The following is a 19,346-nucleotide window of genomic DNA, read 5'->3' as shown; positions in this document are numbered from 1 at the left end:
GTGTGTGTGTGTGTGTGTGTGTGTGTGTGTGTGTGTGTGTGTGTGTGTGAGAGTGTGTGTGTGAGAGTGTGTGTGTGTGTGTGTATACAGTATATAAAACATTTATAATATTTATATAAATAATATTTTAAGATGTGACAAGAAATCTAGTTTAATGGTCATTTGGCTCTTTTCTTGTACAATATGGTTGTTGTCAGGCATAAGAAAGTATTTTAATCCATTTTATTTGCAAAAATATGGGTCTGTCTACAAATAGTTTACCGTGAAACACTGTCGCCACCAATAATCTAAGATTAAAGTAATTAGTCAGGGAACACTGAGCAAAAATACATTTGCTGGGATGCCAAGAGCACTTTCAATACTTTAGAGATTGTTCATGACTTAGCTAGGCTAAATTAATCTAACAGAGCATGTCTACTTATGGTCAAACAGTCCTTATGTACAAATGCCATGATAATGAACGTTATGAAGGAGGTCTGATGCAGACATGAGAGGGAAAACTAGAATTATACAGTATAACATTGCAATTAATTAGGCCTACAGCAATAATGTCTGATGTAAATCCTAAGAACAAACAATCTCAAAAAAGTCATTTCATTATTTAACTAACTAACAATAACTGTCTAACACTAGGCTGTCATGCCATGAAGTGTTAACAATCTAAATGTTGTCATGTGAGATGTATCCAGCACATGCCAGTGATAGTGACACAATGATCTCAACACAAGCTGATGTCAGTTTTTCCCATCTCTGCTTTTATAGGAGTGGACGTGGATGCCAGGAATACCGGCAAATTCCTTCGAGTTGATGACAACAAGTGTAACTTGTTTTCAGAACAAAAGCATTAGATGGTAATCGCCATTGTGTGTTATTTTGTACAAACGGTGTCTTATCAGTAATCATGTGAGAGTGATGCACTGATTCACCCATGAGCTGCAGAGAACTCGCTTATATAGTGTGGTCAAATGCTGCCATCTACTGCATAAAACATTACTAAAAACAACACAGCAAACAAAGATATTTCTACAACAGTGACATTATTTTGTCCCTATCACTGCCTGGGAGAAAAACTTAAAAAAAACTTTTAAAAAGGAGGTAGAAAGTTTCCTATTTTCAGAAACGTAAAAATTTTTTTTTGCATAATTGCATAATAGTTGCATAATTAATATTCATGAGCTCAGCTTTTGCCACTTCCACATTCGTATACATTTCCCTCAGATCTGTCGGGATTATTACATGTGTTCATTTCTGTGTCAGTGGTTAACTCTAGTTAACCCTCACTAAACCTCTGTCTATGCAGCTGTGATCAAACGTCAAGAAATGGCTGGACAGTGACAGGGAAATGAAGACTGGCGTTTAATCAATGCTGTTGTTCTGGGATTGAGATTTATTGATGATTTGGAGAAAGAAGAAGCAGTGAGGCTGTTTGGGTGACTTCGCTTTGACATCCCAGATACTAAAACGTAAAGAATAACAGTTTAACGTGATAGTAGCACGCTGGGAAAGGACTATAAAATAGAAAGCCATATATAAGCGAACACAAATTTACCATGGTATTACTAAAGTGTATTCATTTGATACCAGGCCTATCACTATACCATGACACGATTTACAGTAACTTTTAGGAAGCAATAATAGCTGGAACAGCTACTTCATAAAGTAAACTTCACTTTTGCTTAAAAAAAAAGAAAGATACACCGTGATTTTGTTTCTAAAAACCTATACGAGTCATCAAATCACAATTAATGAATTCAAATTATTGTGACAGACAATGCAACACCTGACCCAATCATCCATCTTTATTGAGAAGTTTAAATGTAGCCTATTTTGTTAATAAGCATGGTTATTAACATAATACCTATCAAAATAATCTAATTTTGTTTCACTCTCTTATAGGCCTTTCACAAGCCTGCCAAAGTGCCAGAAAGTTGTTCTTAACCTCAGTGTTGCTGGAGACTAAACACGTTTTCCATAACGTAAATTTACATAAAGGTTTAACTTATGCTTACCTGAGTCTCTCTAATGTTTGCATAAACGAATGCTCCAAGATCCAGATGAATGAGGAATAATCCTGGAGATTCAGATCTGTCAGTAGCAGCCACGCTAACATCATGAGATTTTTGTTCACTGTTCATCTCATCTCAGTCAGTGCAATGCAGTGTTTCACTGTACAGGAAACAATAAAGCTCTGCTGCATTTTTAACCTCACAATTAATATGAATAATAATGATAGCGTGGGAATGTACACAACACTTGGCCCGCTCCATGTGGATTTTCATTGAATAGCATTTGAAAAAATGGCAAATCGGGGCTTCAACAAACATAATATATGAGCAATTTGTTGTTGTGGTGTAGATGCATCCGCCAAGAGCATAGATGCAAATGTAAATCTAAGTCATGATGAAGATTCAGGCCACTTTTTGTTGTTTTATACTGTATCTTAAACAAGTACATATCTTTCCTCACAAACCACTCGAACGTTCTGGCATAGGTTACTACAAAATAGGATTCGAGAACATACAGGTGCATACAGAAATTTTCGAGCTTCAGTATAAGTTAAGCTCTATCATAAGTATTTGTCCTGTAATGTCCATTAACACATAAAAAAATAGTTTTGACTAATTTGACTCATAAAAAGTTACAGTAAAGCACTTACAACAGCAGCACACAAATTTCAAAATAAAAACACCCACAAAACAAGACTTGCACATCCTGATGTCCAAGCGGAGAATTGAATTAACATGGAACTAAATTGAGCGGCGTAATAATACTATTGTCTTCTGTAGAGCTGCTTTACAGCTGAATTGAATTAGTTTCATAACTGATGAACGTTGCAACATCGACACTTGTCATTTAAACTGAAGTGAATCGACACTGAACTGAATAGTGACACTATTGTCTCCTGTAGAGCTGTTTCTGGCTGAAATTGAAGTAATTTCATAATTGATGAATACTGTTATTTTCCTGTTTATCGCTGCTTTGAAACAACCTGTATTGAAGAGCGCTATAGAAATACATGATGCATATTCAAGTGAGACTAATGTGATGCAATCACTTACAGTATGAAAACTGTCGGTGTTCAATTTATATGATATATTAAATAATTTCAGTGTCATGACCACAAAACATCAATAAACATGGGAACATTTTCATGATGCATGCAAGGATATTAGAAAATAACTTTACATGCAGCAAAATCTACTTATATGAACTAATAGTAATGCATGACAAGCAAAAAAGGACATCTCAAATAATAAATCCAGTTTTTACTGCACTTAACAAAAACAAAATTCTTATGCCTGCTTTAAAACTCTTGTTTTACTTGCATTGCAATAACTGCAATTTCTGCTTTCACGATTATTTTCTATAGTAATCAACAGTCAAAAATGAGTCAATAGAGCTCAACTTGTATTGAACCCGGAACATTCCTTTAGAGAAATGAATTGAGCATGTTTTTTAGTCTCATTATGATGTGTGTGATGCATATTCGTAAGAACACTTTTCGTTAAAGGGCAAATGTGCACAGTGGTTGTGTCTCTTTTAACTACTTCTACAGTACACCCTGTGGCTAAAGTGTGAAGATGAAAGCATAACATCATAACTAGTTAGCCATCATAACTAGTTCTTCCGATTCGTTGTTAGCAGCAAAGTAATGTGGTCCGATTGCTTGCTCAACTAAAATGCTGATGTGAACACTGTGGTTCTCAAGCGTCTTCAGTGAAACACAGACATACAGAAGAGGATCTCTGGGTCTCTGGTTCAGCCTCAGGAGAGGAATTTCTCAACAGACTCCAGAAGCTCACTGGAGCAGTTCAGGCTCTTGAGGTCCAGTATTAATTTGTCTTCTCTGGTCTGCTCTGATGTCGGGACAATAATGATTTGTGGCTCCTGCATGTCTTCATAAAAAGCCAAACCATTGCTCAGGGGGCTCAGAGAATTACTCTCCTCTTGTTCCTCCTTGCACTCCTCCTCTTGTTCCTCCCCTGGAGTGTTTTTGGCCATGAGAAGAGGAACAGTGGCCATGTTGACGGACTCGGACACCAAGTCAAGGCCGCAGTCATTCAAAGAGCCGCTCTCTGTGGCTGCAGGCTGTGATGGATAAAACATTTACAACTATGCTTTTGACAGATGCCTTTAACGAGCATTCTTAAAAATGACGGTTCCAGATATGAGGTTTTAACAGTTATGCCATAGAACCACCATTTTTGGGTTCCTCAAAGAACATTTCATTGAACATTTCTGTAAAGAATCGTTTTTAAAGAAGCTTTTTCCACTATCAAGAACCTTTTTTTTTGCAATGGAAATGTTCAATGGATGTTAAAGATTCTTTATGGAACCATCAATGCCAATAAAGAACCTTTGTTTTTAAAGGGGACATGACACACACAGTTTTTGCCAACCTCATGTTAATCTTGAGAACCTATATGGCGTGCTTTTGGCAGAGCTAAAGAGTCACAAGCATGTGCAGCTTTTGCGTAGTGATCATCTGCAAGCTGTGACATCGCATAAATAAAACAGGGACAAAAACTTTATTTACTTAAATTTTAATCAATTTGTCACCGAAATGACAGGAATAAACACACTTGCACAACTCTGTTGCTGCCCTGGAGCAACAAACTGCATCCACTGTTCCCTTAACGCTGGACTATTTGGACGGTGGCACCGGCGGAATCACTTGCATTTTTCCTGATGACTGCGAAAATAACTTAAAATTTGTTATTTTTGATCATACACATAAGAGTAATACATCATTTGAATCTGTAACGGGTCTACTTTTATTTGCGTACACTCACAATATCAACAGAACATTGTGCTTTTGTAAAATAAAGAAAATAAACAGGGTGCGCTTTCAGCCGTCTCGGTCTCCACTAACTTCTTTTTGAAACACGTCACTAAAATGAACCCAAATTCAGCGAATACTTGACACACAGACACGAGAGAGATATCTATAGAAAGCTTGAAGTGTCTACTTTTAAATGAAGTAAGTCTTAGGGAAAACAAATATTCTCTGTAATCTGTATGAAACCAACACGATGTACAGTCTTTCCCATCTGAGCTCATTATCTGTAATGTGATCACGCCCACGAGCCGAGCGCGGCTCTTTATATGATAAATATCCACGTGAGATGTGCAAACATGTAAAAATCCACATCACCTCTGTAAACGAAAGCATGAAGATTCATCAAGTTCATCTTGGCAACTTTTCGTTTTTGTAAGAAGACGCGCTGTGAGGAATAAGCTTTGTATTTACCTCAGAAGAAGAATGCAATGCGATGCGCGGCTTGATCCAGTGGAGGAGATCATTCTGATGAGTGATTTATTCTATTAGTGTTATTGTGACATAAACTTGTAGCCCACACATTTTACTTGTTTGTTTTACCCACACATTGAGTCTTGTTAGAGAAGTAAAAGCGATTGCCACTGATGGTTCCATAAAAGACCTTTAACACCCATACACTAAATATAAAGGTTCCAAAAGTGTGTTTTTGCAGTGATGCCACTGAAGAACCATTTTTGGTTCCCCCACTAAACCTTACAGTGAAGTTTTTTCTTTTTTTTTACAATGAACATTTTAATAATCTAAAGAACTTTCTAAATAACCTTTTGATTCTATGGATGGATGTTAAAGGATCTTCATGACACCATAGATGCCAATAAAGAAGAACATTTATTTTTAAGTGTATAACCATTCCAATGCAAAACAAAAGTTACTTTAAAGTGGAAAACTATGCAATTACACAGTATGTAAAGATTCAGATAAGGAGTGAATATCTCCACAATGCATTATCAAATTATCAAAAGTTCTCAAATGTCTTGTCACCGAAAACATGCAACACATTTACAGAGGTAAAACTGGATGGAATCATAGTCTGACATTTTAAAATAATCTTTGTCCATCATACACAATGCAATTGTCTGTGAAATCTGTCATCTCTGACTACTCAGAATATGTCTCTGACTTTCAGAAACAAGAGTTGAAACATCCAGACTAAAAATCAGTGCAAAGGTCGTACAGTATATTTCAGCCTTTAGCAAACAACAAGTAACAGCTGGCATGATTACAAATGAATCACGTAGTAGAAAAGATATCAATTAAGATAGGCTGCAAATAACAGGCCTATAATCCCAGAACATGAACTGCATATCAACACAGACACATCTTGCCTGTATAACAAGAATAGGTAGACAGATAAAATACAATATAATTCATAAGAAAGAGCATTTGCTTTTCTTTCAGCCTGTTCTTGAAGTAGTGCATGTCTCATGCTGGTAAAATCAGAGCAACTTTAAAGATTATACTATAAAATGCACAGTCAATATTAATATTTCTGCTGTTGCACAAATAGCATATACTGTAAGCAGATTTTAGCATCATAAGTGCATTTATTTATGATTTGGTTTAACGCCGTATCAGCAGCTATGGCTATATTAGTGTAAAATCAACAGTATTATATCATCTAGTCTGTCTGGAATGACATGAAGAAACTGAACAAACTGAGACAGACTCAATCCAGAAGAACTGTGGCAACGTCTCCAAGATGCTTCAAGAAACCTCCTGCAAAGCTACAGTACTGTTAAAAGTTTTAGGCACTTGTGTAAAAATGCTGTAAAATGAGGATGCTGCCAAAATAATGTCATAAATAGATCAATTAACTTCTATTAACTAAATGAAATCAACATTTGGTGTGAGCATCCTGTGTGTTTAAAGCAGTTTTTGCCCTCGGTGCACTTGAGCAGAGTTTCTCAGGGAGCTTTACAGGTAGGTTTCTTGAAGCATCAGTTCTTCTGGATTGAGTCTGTCTCAGTTTGTTCTGTTTCTTCATGTCACTCCAGACAGACTGATGATGATCAGATCAGATCTCTGTGTGCAGCACTGCTGCTGTCAGACAATAATCTCACTGCATTATTACAATTAATGGCTAAATGAGTGTTTGGAAATGTAAACTGATATTTCCTACTGACACACTACAGCAAAATATAGACATAACTGACTTAAAACCAGTTTTTAGCTGCTGAAATACTAGTGTTCTAATCATTTTGGCCTCCACTGTACACCTGGTCATATCTATTTTTCAAAATATTAACAATAACAATATCTCCTTGATTTAGTACTGGATTTGCATTATAAATACAAAGCGTCACATTCGTAATATTGTGCATTCTGAATAGTGTGGTCATGCATTCTTGAACTAAATGATAAGACATTTCCATTATTCAGTCTCCTCGTAGTAAAATACTAACCGTGTCTGCGGTGGACATAGAGGAGACTCGCTGGAGCTTGACCTTTGACTGTGATGACTGTCGGCTAAGCATGGGCTCCTTGAAGGAAGACTCGCTGTTGGACACCGAGATGCATTCTTTACGTGATGACTGGGAAAGAAAATGCAGACATGGCACCTTCTCAGCCAGCGTGTCTCTGTGAATCAGTCAGAAATACACACTGCGTTACATATTGTCTCCGTATCGTGTGGCTGCTAAGGCGACTGCACTCGAACGAACCTGTATTTGGAGCGTACGATGGCGTAGATGAAGGGATTGTAGATGGCTGATGCTTTGGCAATCACTGCAGGAACTGCCTTGGAGTACGGCGTGAGAACGTGGCTGTACCTGGAACATAAAAACAATAACCAAAGCACATCTTCAGCTCTAGAAATAACACATCCCTGCCTCACAGAAACTCATGCTGGTCTTTTCTGCAAGCATTATTTGCTAGAAAACGTTGCATGAATGTTTGCAGTCTTGGTGTGCATCAAAACCCAGTTACTGAATTTTTTGGGTTACTGAAAGGTACTTGTCTGAATTTGTGATGTCAGTTTTACATTGCAAAAGCTGATTGTCTTGATTAGTTTTCTGTCTTGTTTTTCAGTCCAAATATCTAAATATTCTTAAATCAAGATACATTTATCTAAGAAGCAAAATAACTTGAAATATAAAGTCTTGCTTTCTGAGAAACTGTATCAAAATTAAGTGAGTTTATGCTTAAAACAAGAAAAAATTGCTTTCAGTGGGGTAAGAAAAATGATCTTGCTTTCCCTTTGAATTAAAATAATTTTTTGAACCCACTGACAAATTTTTTTCTTGTTTTAAGCATTTTTTCCCCAAGAAAACAATCTATCATTGCAAAATTGATTCTTTAGTATTTTTGTCTTGTTTTCCAATAAACAATAACCAAAGCACATCTTCAGCTCTAGAAATAACACATCCCTGCCTCACAGAAACTCATGCTGGTCTTTTCTGCAAGCATTATTTGCTAGAAAACGTTGCATGAATGTTTGCAGTCTTGGTGTGCATCAAAACCCAGTTACTGAATTTTTTGGGTTACTGAAAGGTACTTGTCTGAATTTGTGATGTCAGTTTTACATTGCAAAAGCTGATTGTCTTGATTAGTTTTCTGTCTTGTTTTTCAGTCCAAATATCTAAATATTCTTAAATCAAGATACATTTATCTAAGAAGCAAAATAACTTGAAATATAAAGTCTTGCTTTCTGAGAAACTGTATCAAAATTAAGTGAGTTTATGCTTAAAAAGCATACAAGAAAAAATTGCTTTCAGTGGGGTAAGAAAAATGATCTTGCTTTCCCTTTGAATTAAAATAATTTTTTGAACCCACTGACAAATTTTTTTCTTGTTTTAAGCATTTTTTCCCCAAGAAAACAATCTATCATTGCAAAATTGATTCTTTAGTATTTTTGTCTTGTTTTCCAGTATAAATATCCCCAAAAATCAAGATGCATTTACTCGAGAAGCAAAATGACGCAAATATTTAAAGATCAAAATGAAATGAGTTAATGCTTAAAACAAGAAAAAATATTTGTCAATGGGGTCAGACAAACTTAATTCAAGAGGAAAACAAGATTATTTTTCTGACACCACTGACAAATACTTTTTTACTTGTTTTAAGCATAAACTTATTTTTTCAGAAAACAAGACTTAATATCTCATAATTTTGTTTCTCAAGCAAATGTATCTTCATTTAAGAATGTTTAGATACACTGCAAAAATGTTTAGTATTTTATCTTGTTTTCCAGTCCAAATGTCCAAAAAATCAAGATTGCAAAATTGCTTACCTTTAGAATAAAAGTATAGATCAAAATACATCGAGTTCATATTTGTTATAAAATATAACAATAAAACAGAATAAAAATATTCTGGGTCATAAAAATAAACAGAATTCAAAGGGAAAACTCAATTTTCAGATACACTCACTTTTTCTTTTTTTTCCAGATGAAAGACTTAATATCTGAAGTCATTTTGCTTCTCAAGCAAATGTATCTTGATTTAAGAATGTTTAGATAAATTGCAAAAAAAATAAAAATTTTACTTATTATTTTTTGTCTTTTTTTCATTACAAATGTCCCAAAAAAATATCAAAATAAAGTTAAAACAAGAAAAAATACCTGAAAATATGGTTTAGAGACAAATAAACCTAATTCAAAGAAACAAAAACTAGATTAAATATATAGTTCAGTCATGAAACTCTAGATGGCGCAGGCTGACGGGGTGTTAACGTAACTGATGATATTAAGAGAGTTAAACAACTTGGCACAAGCTGATTGGTTCATGCTGCATATGCAGCCAATGAGCTTACTGCATTTATTTGGCTGGCTAGCATTCACTTGAGATTCCTGCAGCATGCTTTCAGAGTTCTTTGAAACCCTCCACCTTCCCCAGCTCCACCTGTATAGATCTGCTACGGGGTTATTTTATATGCTATTTGTGCAGCAGCAGCATGTCTTAAATACTCATGGCACCATATCGCCAAATGCATTGGCAGTAGCAAGTTCTTGTACTTTCTTGCAGCAGCAGCAATAATCTACATCTACAGCAATAACCAACAGCAGCAGCAATTCAGCAGCAGCGTAGCAGATCTATTCCGCCAAGACCAAATGCATTAACATTGTCATATCCATCACCATGCTAAAATGTTCCGTGAGTTGTCATGATTGAACTAGATATTTTTCTCTTGTTTAAGCATAAACTCACTTTATTTTGTCAAGAGTTTTTTCAGAGAGCAGCTTAATATCTGAAGTCATTTTGCTTCTCAAGCTAATTTATTTCGAATTAAGAATGTTTAGATATTTGAACTGGAAAACGAGATAAAATACTAAATATGAAAATCATTTTTTTGTAGTGTATTTGTACTAGGAACCAAAACAAAAATTGTAAGAAGATGTTTGTGAGCGGTCAGGAGGAGCCGGTGACCCCTGCAGTGGCTGTTTACATGACATGGAAGTGACCTAGAGGTGTTGTGAGCTGAGCAGAAAGAATCACATGTCTGATTATAACTATCCTGCAGCACACTGACGCTCTGACGGAGGTGTTAGCATCAAGCCGGTTCACCCTACGCAGTCCTCATCGCCTCAGTGAACCCAGCAGCCTTTAATTCAGCTGATTTTCAGCTGAAATTCAGTCTCAGATCTTCTGCGTGGTTTGACTCCCTTTGATAGACTACACGTGAATCTGAACACTTCTTTGAGAGTTTAGATGATCTACGTCGAACTGGCCATCACAGTTTAGGACCAAACTGCTGAATACAAATGTTTGTTTAGAGCATTTTAGCACTTCTACTTCCATCATCCTGAAGTCAATGGGTTTTTTGAATGGGCTGTTGGCTGCCTGAAATAAGATCTGTGGTGAACACAAGCTCAAGATATTTTCAAATTGCATTCTACGACATAAAATACATCAGTAATTCCACCTTGTGATTTTTTCTAAAGTTTTTACTTGTCTTGAAGGTAGTTGCTGACAAGTGGCTATAAATGGGACTACTGAGGTAAACATGTAGCATTGCATCACAGTCCAAACAGCTGATAAAAACATCACAATAATCCATAGCACTCCAGTCCATCAGTTAACATCTGGAGAAGACCAAAGCTGAAACACATCCAGCAAGATGTTTTTAACTAAATACATTGAGTCCATAATCCATAATAACGCTTCCTTCAGTGAAAAAGTGCATCTGCTGTTGTCTCTCACATCAAAATCCAGCCACATATGTGTTTAGAGCTGTTTAAATGCTGCTTGATCTGTGCAGATTTCTCTCCTGATTCACACCAGTTAAAAACATATTTGGCCGCATTTACACTCTTAAACATAAAGGTGCTTCACGATGCCATCACTCTTAAAAATAAAGGTGCTTCAAAAGGTTCTTCAAGCGATGCCATAGAAGAACCATTTTTGGTTCCACAAAGAAGCATTCAGTCAAAGGTTCTTTAAAGAACCATCTCTTTCTTACCTTTTTATAATCTGAAGAACCTTCTTTTGCCACAAAGAAGCTTTTGTGAAACAGAAAGGTTCTTCAGATGTTAAAGGTTCTTTATGGAACCATTTAGACAAAAAGGTTCTTCTATGGCATCACCGTGAAGCAGCTTTATTTTTAAGAGTGTAGAAGACCCTTTTTTGTCTAAATGGTTCCATAAATAACCTTTAACATCTGAAGATTATAAAAAGGTAAGAAAGATGGTTCTTTAAAGAACCTTTGACTGAATGGTTCTTTGTGGAACCAAAAATGGTTCTTCTATGGCATCACTGTGAAGAAGCTTTTAAGCACCTTTATTTTTAAGAGTGTACACTGCTAGTCTTAATGCACAGATCCCATCTTTTGACCATATCCTATTTTTTGGCACCACTTGATTACATTGACTTTAGACACGACTGGTATCCAATATCTGTTTAACCAAAAGGATTGTCTGCAGTGATCGCTTTACTATGCACATGATGGTTTTAAATGGCCATGCTATTAAAATTAGTTATATAATTCACATCGAGTGGCAATTGTAAACACAGCCTAAATGCTGGATTTGTTTCATCTTTTGTCTTCTCCAGATGTTAACTGATGGACTGGAGTGCTGTGGATTACTTGTGGATTATTGTGATGTTTTTAGCAGCTGTTTGGACTCTTATTCTGACGGCACCCATTCACTGCAGAGCATCCATTGCTGAGACACTGATGCAATGCTACATTTCTCCAAATCTATCAAAATAATAACTACACATCTGCATTTAGTTCTATGTACTATGCACCGGAAAACAACTAACCAACAGTCAAACCAATGACACAAAACTCATTTCAAGCAGATGCCACTAGCACATCTTGGCGTTCAAAATTGTGTTTTAAAACAAGCAAAAATATCTGCCAATGGGGTAAGAAAAATAATCTTAATTCAAAGGCTAAACAAGATGATTTGTCTTGCCACATTGGTAGATATTTTTGCTTGTTTTAAGCAAAAACTAACAAAATGTTGATAATTTTTTTTAGAAAACAAGACATAATATCTTAAGTCTTGAATCAAGAATATTTAGATATTTATACTAGAAAACAAGACCAAAATGCTAAGAGAATAATTTTTTGCGTTCCCAAACAGCAGACTCCGAAAATAAGATAACATGACCACGTTTCGTCTGCGCGCTCAGAAGCTCGTAATTTATTGTGTGCAAAAATTATTATATACAGTGCCTTCTCCTGCTGCAGCAAATACTTTTTTCTTCTTTTTTTGTTTTGAAGATTTTGTTTTCTTTAACTTACTGGATGAAACGGTGCATTATTCGCAAATGCTTTATGCGATATTCCAATTTTAATTCGTAACTTTGGATGGAAACATAGCTATTGATAGTTACTGTACCCTGCCCAGGCGATGAGAGTGACGCAGGCGTAAGGAGACCAGGACAGAACGAACACAATGATGACCACGAATGCGATCTTCGCCAGCTTCCACTCGGTCTTTATGGATTGCTGCTGGATGAATGCTGTCTTCCTCACATGACTGCCCAGGTTCTCCACATCTCTGAACACACAAGAAGATGGATGATGGGACTTTTTTCCAAGAATGACATGTACAGCATGTGGACATCCCAGTTAAGGGATGCCATGACCTGTCCTGATCGTTTATCTTGGCGATCTTGATACCAATAGGCAAGAGTATGTGGGCATGTGCAGAAAAAAATACAGCGTATGGACAAATATTTATGTCTCCACTGACTCTATTCTGTTTTTTAAAATATGTGACCCTGGACCACAAAACCAGTCATAAGGGTCAATTTTTTTAAATTGAGATTTATACATCATCTTAAAAGATGAATAAATAATATCCCCCAGCGACTTAACACTGCTTTTGTGCTGCAGGGTCATATCTTAAGAATTGTTGTTCATGGTGTTTGGAGCAGGCAGCCGAACGTTTAGTGATCATTTAACATGACTGAATGAATTCTAGGCACAAGTTTTAAAGAAAGCGCACAATCATTTAGATCAGACTACCACTGATAAGCTACTACTAAATATAATGTAGAAACTTTCAAATGGAAACTTACATTTTCTGTAAAGCTGCTTTGCAACGATTTGTATCGTGAAAAGTGCTATACAAATAAACTTGAATTGAATTGAATCAAACTCAATATTTACAAAAGATATTTTATAACATATACATTTTTACAGATGACATACTGAAAATAATGCTGAAAATAATGTCAAATAATGCTATCAATACTTTAGGGGTGTGAATGCCTGATAATAAATTAATTGATCAGTGAATTTATAAAAAGTGGTAACCTGCAATCATCATCTTAAATATATTTCCACCTGATTTCACCTTAAAGAATAGTTTTGTGGGTATCAATGCATGCATTTAGGCTCAAATTTTTGGCTTGAACTAAACCAGTTAAATAAGATGTTATGGTTTTTCGGTTATAGGTTTTTTTTTTCAGTGTAGAGCAAACATTATTATATTGGACAGTATATTAAATATTAAAATAATAAAATAATGCTTTCTAAATAAATGTAATCAGTGAGAATATTAATATTAATTATAAATCTGTATAATGTTAATTTATGTAAATTACATATATAATGTGCATTTAATGTATATAATGTAAATCAATGTAAATAATATGTATAACAATATTTAAAATGCATGCAGTCAGTGAAAGTGTGAAAGCTCATCAGATGTAATCCTGTAGTTTAGCATTGCAGCTTTAATACAATTCTTTACATTGAACTTGTCTGGGTTTGATGTAAAAACTAAAACCATTAAAAATAATAATAATAATAATAATAATAATTATAATAATAATAAAACAACTTGAAATAAACTTAACATTAACTTAAATAAAATAAAACATATATTAAAATTATAACTCATTTTCATTTAAGTTGAAGTACTAAAATAACTACAATTAATAAATAAAAATAAACCTACTGTATATAGACTTTTTTTTTACTAAAACTAATAAAATGACAAAAACACCCAACAAAATTACTTATAATTTAATTAAAATTCAAATGAAGACTGAAAATAAAAAAATAAAATCTGATGCAAAATATTAACAAAAACTTAAATAGTATATCAATTATACTAAAATAACACTGGCTACTGTTACTACTTTTTTGCATTATTGACACGCTATTTTCCTATTTAATACTGTAAAGTTGCTTTGACACAATCTGTATTGTTAAAAGCGCTATATAAATAAAGGTGACTTGACTTGACTACTGTAGCTACAATTTTCCAACAATTATTTGGCAACAAACTATAGTCAGTATTTAGCATGCATATAAAATGATTTTAAAGCCATTTATCAAATATAGTGAAAAATCTACAAATAAATCTGAAAAGGTATGAGATGTTGAAATAGAAAACGTGTAGGAACCTGCTTGCATTCCGAATGGCGAGGAACATGAAGAAGTAGCAGTAAGAGATGATTCCAAGAGGGATGAAGAACACAAAGCAGCAGAGCATCAAGGTGTAGCTCTTGTTCACCGGCGTGGACGTCACATAGTCCCATGTGCAGGACGTCATGAGGCCTTCTGGGATATAGGAACCTGTCCAAGAAATACAGAGTCAAGAAACTCAAAAAACATTGACGTCTCATCCAAAGGCAAAGGAAAGACATCCGAATGGCGAGGAACATGAAGAAGTAGCAGTAAGAGATGATTCCAAGAGGGATGAAGAACACAAAGCAGCAGAGCATCAAGGTGTAGCTCTTGTTCGCCGGCGTGGACGTCACATAGTCCCATGTGCAGGACGTCATGAGGCCTTCTGGGATATAGGAACCTGTCCAAGAAATACAGAGTCAAGAAACTCAAAAAACATTGACGTCTCATCCAAAGGCAAAGGAAAGACGTTGCACCTAGTGTCAATTTCGTCAACTAAAACTATGACGAAAAATGTTTGTTGATTAGTTTTTAATCTTTTATTATTTATTGTTTTAACATATTTAACTATTTTATTAAATGTCATTATTTTATTACATTTTAATGGAAAAGTGTGTTTTATGGTTGGTCACAATTGTGACCGGTGGGATAATGTGTATACTGAAATTAAATTATTTCTGCAGCCATCAACATTTTTATATATATCTCAGCCCAGTTATTAACCCATTTTAGTCTGTTTCATCACATTCTGTGGTTACTATTATACATAAAAGCTCTTATACAACACTGAATAGGTATACTAAGATACAAAAAAACTATTGTTGCCATCAACATGTTTACTCATTCTATGTCCACACTCAACAAAACTGAATAAATGTGAATTCATATATTAATACTAGAGACCTTCAATTTCGTCAACTAAAACTATGACGAAAAATGTTTGTTGATTAGTTTTTAATCTTTTATTATTTATTGTTTTAACATATTTAACTATTTTATTAAATGTCATTATTTTATTACATTTTAATGGAAAAGTGTGTTTTATGGTTGGTCACAATTGTGACCGGTGGGATAATGTGTATACTGAAATTAAATTATTTCTGCAGTCATCAACATTTTTATATACTGTATATCTCAGCCCAGTTATTAACCCATTTTAGTCTGTTTCATCACATTCTGTGGTTACTATTATACATAAAAACTCTTATACAACACTGAATAGGTATACTAAGATACAAAAAAAACTATTGTTGCCATCAACATTGTTGGACTCATTCTATGTCCACACTCAACAAAACTGAATAAATGTGAATTCATATATTAATACTAGACACCTTAAAGATAATGTTGTCTCATCCAAAGGCAAAGGAAAGACGTTGCAACTAGTGTCAGTTTTGTTAACTGAATAAATGCACTTACTCAACCGCTGTTGCTTTAATAGAGAAACAGAGGCTATTGCAATTTGGAATTACTATTAGGAATTTCACTGTTATAACATACCGTATATATATATATATATATTTTTTTTTTACCAGTTTTCATATTGTAGACAGAGAGAGTGCATAAGTCTGATATTAATTTTAAAAAGCCTATAATAAATCAGTGCACTACTATATGACGTAAAATAAACCATGTGTTTTTAATAGAGAAACAGAGGCTATTGCAATTTGGAATTACTATTAGGAATTTCACTGTTATAACATACCGTATATATATATATATTTTTTTTTTTTTCATATTGTAGACAGAGAGAGTGCATAAGTCTGATATTAATTTTAAAAAGCCTATAATAAATCAGTGCACTACTATATGACGTAAAATAAACCATGTGTATTAGTTGATATCTTATTGATATGATCTTATTGGTGAAAGTGCAATTGATAAAATCCTAAAATGCAAAAGTAAATTTCTCAAATGACAATCATTACGATTATAATTTTGAGCAAAAATTATTTTTGATCAGTTTTACCAATTACACAGCATGAAGAAAATGTGACCAAGATTTCATTGTCTGAAACTAGACTATAACGCTCAGACATTTTGTTGACTAAAACTTGACTAAACAAAAACAGGACAAGGTTGACTAAATATGATAATAACTAAAATGTACATTTGAGTAAGACTAAGACTGAAAGAACTGGCCCCCCGACTGAGCCTGGTTTCTCCCAAGGTTTTTTCTCCATTCTGTCACCGATGGAGTTTTGGTTCCTTGCCGCTGTCGCCTCTGGCTTGCTTAGACACTTAATTTCCAGCGATATCATCGACTTGATTGCACAGATACTATTTAAACTGAACTGAGCTGGATGATGAACTGTTTGTAACTGAAAATGGAACGTTTACTATTGTCCTTCTGCATTATTGACACATTATTTTCCTATTTAATACTGTAAAGCTGCTTTGACAAAATATGTATTGTTAAAAGCGCTATATAAATATTTTGTATATTTTATATTTGATTTATATTTTATATAAATCTGCTATATAAATAACAGATTTTATTTGACTAAAACTAGACTAAAATACTTCAGATTTTATTTGATGGAACTTCGAACTGCGTCCTCTAGGGGTCGCTATGGGAAACGCCTCGTCGTGACCCGTGTCTAAAGCCTACATTGAAAAAACACCAGCTTGTTTGGCCGGTGACAGCCATGACGTCACTACCGTCGTGACTAGTACAAAATAGGCGCCGGTAGCGCACATCATTCTCTTCTTCGTCTTCACTGACCGTGCTGTTTGAAGCGTGCATTCCAAAAAGCAAAGTAAGAGCTTTCTTTTCTTACTATGGAGAGCACTAGCAAAGCATTTAGAAAGTGTGCACATCCGTGTCAGCGGTTTCTGACACCCGATGATTCACACAATCTATGCATTGTTTGTTTGGGCGAGGAGCACGCACGCGATGTCCTCGAGGGGGCAATCTGTGTGCACTGTGAGAGGCAACATCTACCCTGTCCTCCCCTTTTTCCAATTCCCGTTTTATGACCACCATCTCCAGCTGACCGAGGTTAGCTGTACAATCATTTTTCAAACAGTCTCCTACTGGGCCCATGATGTTTTTGGTGGTTCTATGGCCAGATCATAGTAACCGCCTGACTGATGGTCCGGTCAAAAAATCCCCGGACAGAGCCCCGGCAACAAGGCTCGTGGTGGGTGAGTATGATCCATATATCATGTGTAAAATAACCATAGAGCATGTATAAAGTTACCTGCAGTGGATGATCCGGTCAGAAGATCCTCGGAGCAGAGCTCCAGCACAGAAGTCATGGGGGTGAGTACGATCCAAATATCATGATATCTGTATATCGAGGACAGACCGAGATGGCTGTGTGTGTGTAACCTTCTATAGTTCCTTGCAGTGTTTCCCCGGACCTGTATGTTTCTGTCCCTTGCTAGACGCCCTAGATGAGGTGCCGTTGCAGGGCTCTACTTGCAGCAAGCCAGGTGCTCTACTTGCAATAGGCGTGTCACTCGTCGACATATGTCCAAACGGTAAGAAAAGCCGGGCTTCGGCTTCATACCTCCTGGATCATGCGGCCGAACACGGGCTTTTGCGGGAGCCTTTCGTGAACATCTGGCCCCCGGTGCTACACTTCAAGGCACCTGGACTGGGCTACAGTGCCTGGTCGCCCCGAGGTTGCTGAGGCAATGAACGGGAGGTACAGGGGGTACAGGGGGGCATCACCAGGATCCTCCTGTGTAAGGCTGTCTTAGGCAGGGCTCCCATCACCACTGAGATGTGCGAGCCGGCCTCTTCCCCGGCGTACTCCTTCTTGCTGAGGCAACGAACGGGAGGTACAGGGGGCATCACCAGGATCCTCCTGTGTAAGGCTGTCTTAGGCAGGGCTCCCATCACCACTGAGATGTGCGAGCCGGCCTCTTCCAGCTGGCCGATATGGTGGGTTTTTTCTATGAACTTAAATTCCAGATAATATAGTAAATGTCCGCATAAAGCAAGGCTTTGCGCATTTCTCTAAATCCACGCACGGGATTCTTTGCCCCTTTCTCTAAAATCCTGTGAAGGTAAGGGTTACGCGGGCTGTCTTCGTTCCCTTTGTTTCAGAGTGGGGTAACACCCCGGTACCCTGGGTTCCACTCAAATAGTGTGTCTTGGTTGACACACCCTGGAGACATCACTCCCCTCACCTCTGAGGAGGGTGCTGGAGCTGCTGTTGCCGACCGGCCATTACGTCCAGGTAACTATAGAACCCTAAGGAAATCCAAAGATTATGGTAAAAGTGCTCATTGCGCACCTTCTAAAATCCACATGAGTGGTAAGTGCGCACGTTATCCTTTGCCACTTTTCTAAAAACCACGTAAGTGGTGAGTGGGAACGTTAGGCTTTGCCACCCGTCTAAAATTCCACCTAGGTGGTAGGTGTGCACGCTATGCTTTGCCACTTCTCTAAAATCCCACGAAAGTGGTAGGTGCGCACGTTCTTCTTTGCCCACCTCTCTAAAAATCCTGTACGGTGAGGGTTACGCGTTTCGGACTTCGTTCCCTGTTTCGGAGAGGGTTAGACCCCGATTTCCTGGGCTCCTCTCAACCAGTGTGTCTCGATCGACGCACTCAGGAGGCACTGCCCTCTTCGATATCAAGGGGTACCAAGAGAGTGTCATCTGGCGAGCAGGATCCTCTCCGAGGAGTTGAATCCCTCGCTCCATGGGCTGTCCTCGTGGTAATGTTGAGCACTGCTCCCCTTTCA

At 36.5% G+C, this 19,346-nt stretch overlaps 1 protein-coding gene across 1 annotated transcript in view; it reads right to left on the bottom strand.

Annotated features, from left to right (window-relative positions):
• Positions 1 to 3,765: 3,765 nt before the first annotated feature.
• Positions 3,766 to 19,346, bottom strand: part of LOC107560826 (melanopsin-B-like) — a 33,355-nt gene continuing 17,774 nt past the window's right edge. The window contains exons 4-8 of the mRNA XM_016245094.1: positions 14,644 to 14,815; positions 12,624 to 12,785; positions 7,501 to 7,608; positions 7,243 to 7,417; positions 3,766 to 4,089 (exon numbers count right to left, since the gene is read on the bottom strand). Of these exons, the coding sequence (XP_016100580.1) occupies positions 3,766 to 4,089; positions 7,243 to 7,417; positions 7,501 to 7,608; positions 12,624 to 12,785; positions 14,644 to 14,815 (941 nt within the window). The remainder of the gene's footprint in view (positions 4,090 to 7,242; positions 7,418 to 7,500; positions 7,609 to 12,623; positions 12,786 to 14,643; positions 14,816 to 19,346) is intronic.

The sequence above is a fragment of the Sinocyclocheilus grahami genome, unplaced genomic scaffold (genome assembly GCF_001515645.1).
Source record: "Sinocyclocheilus grahami isolate Dianchi unplaced genomic scaffold, SAMN03320097.WGS_v1.1 scaffold745.1, whole genome shotgun sequence".
NCBI classification, from domain to species: Eukaryota; Metazoa; Chordata; class Actinopteri; order Cypriniformes; family Cyprinidae; genus Sinocyclocheilus; species Sinocyclocheilus grahami.
The sequence above is the reverse complement of the archived record's forward strand: the minus strand, read 5'-3'. Positions and strand labels throughout refer to the sequence as shown.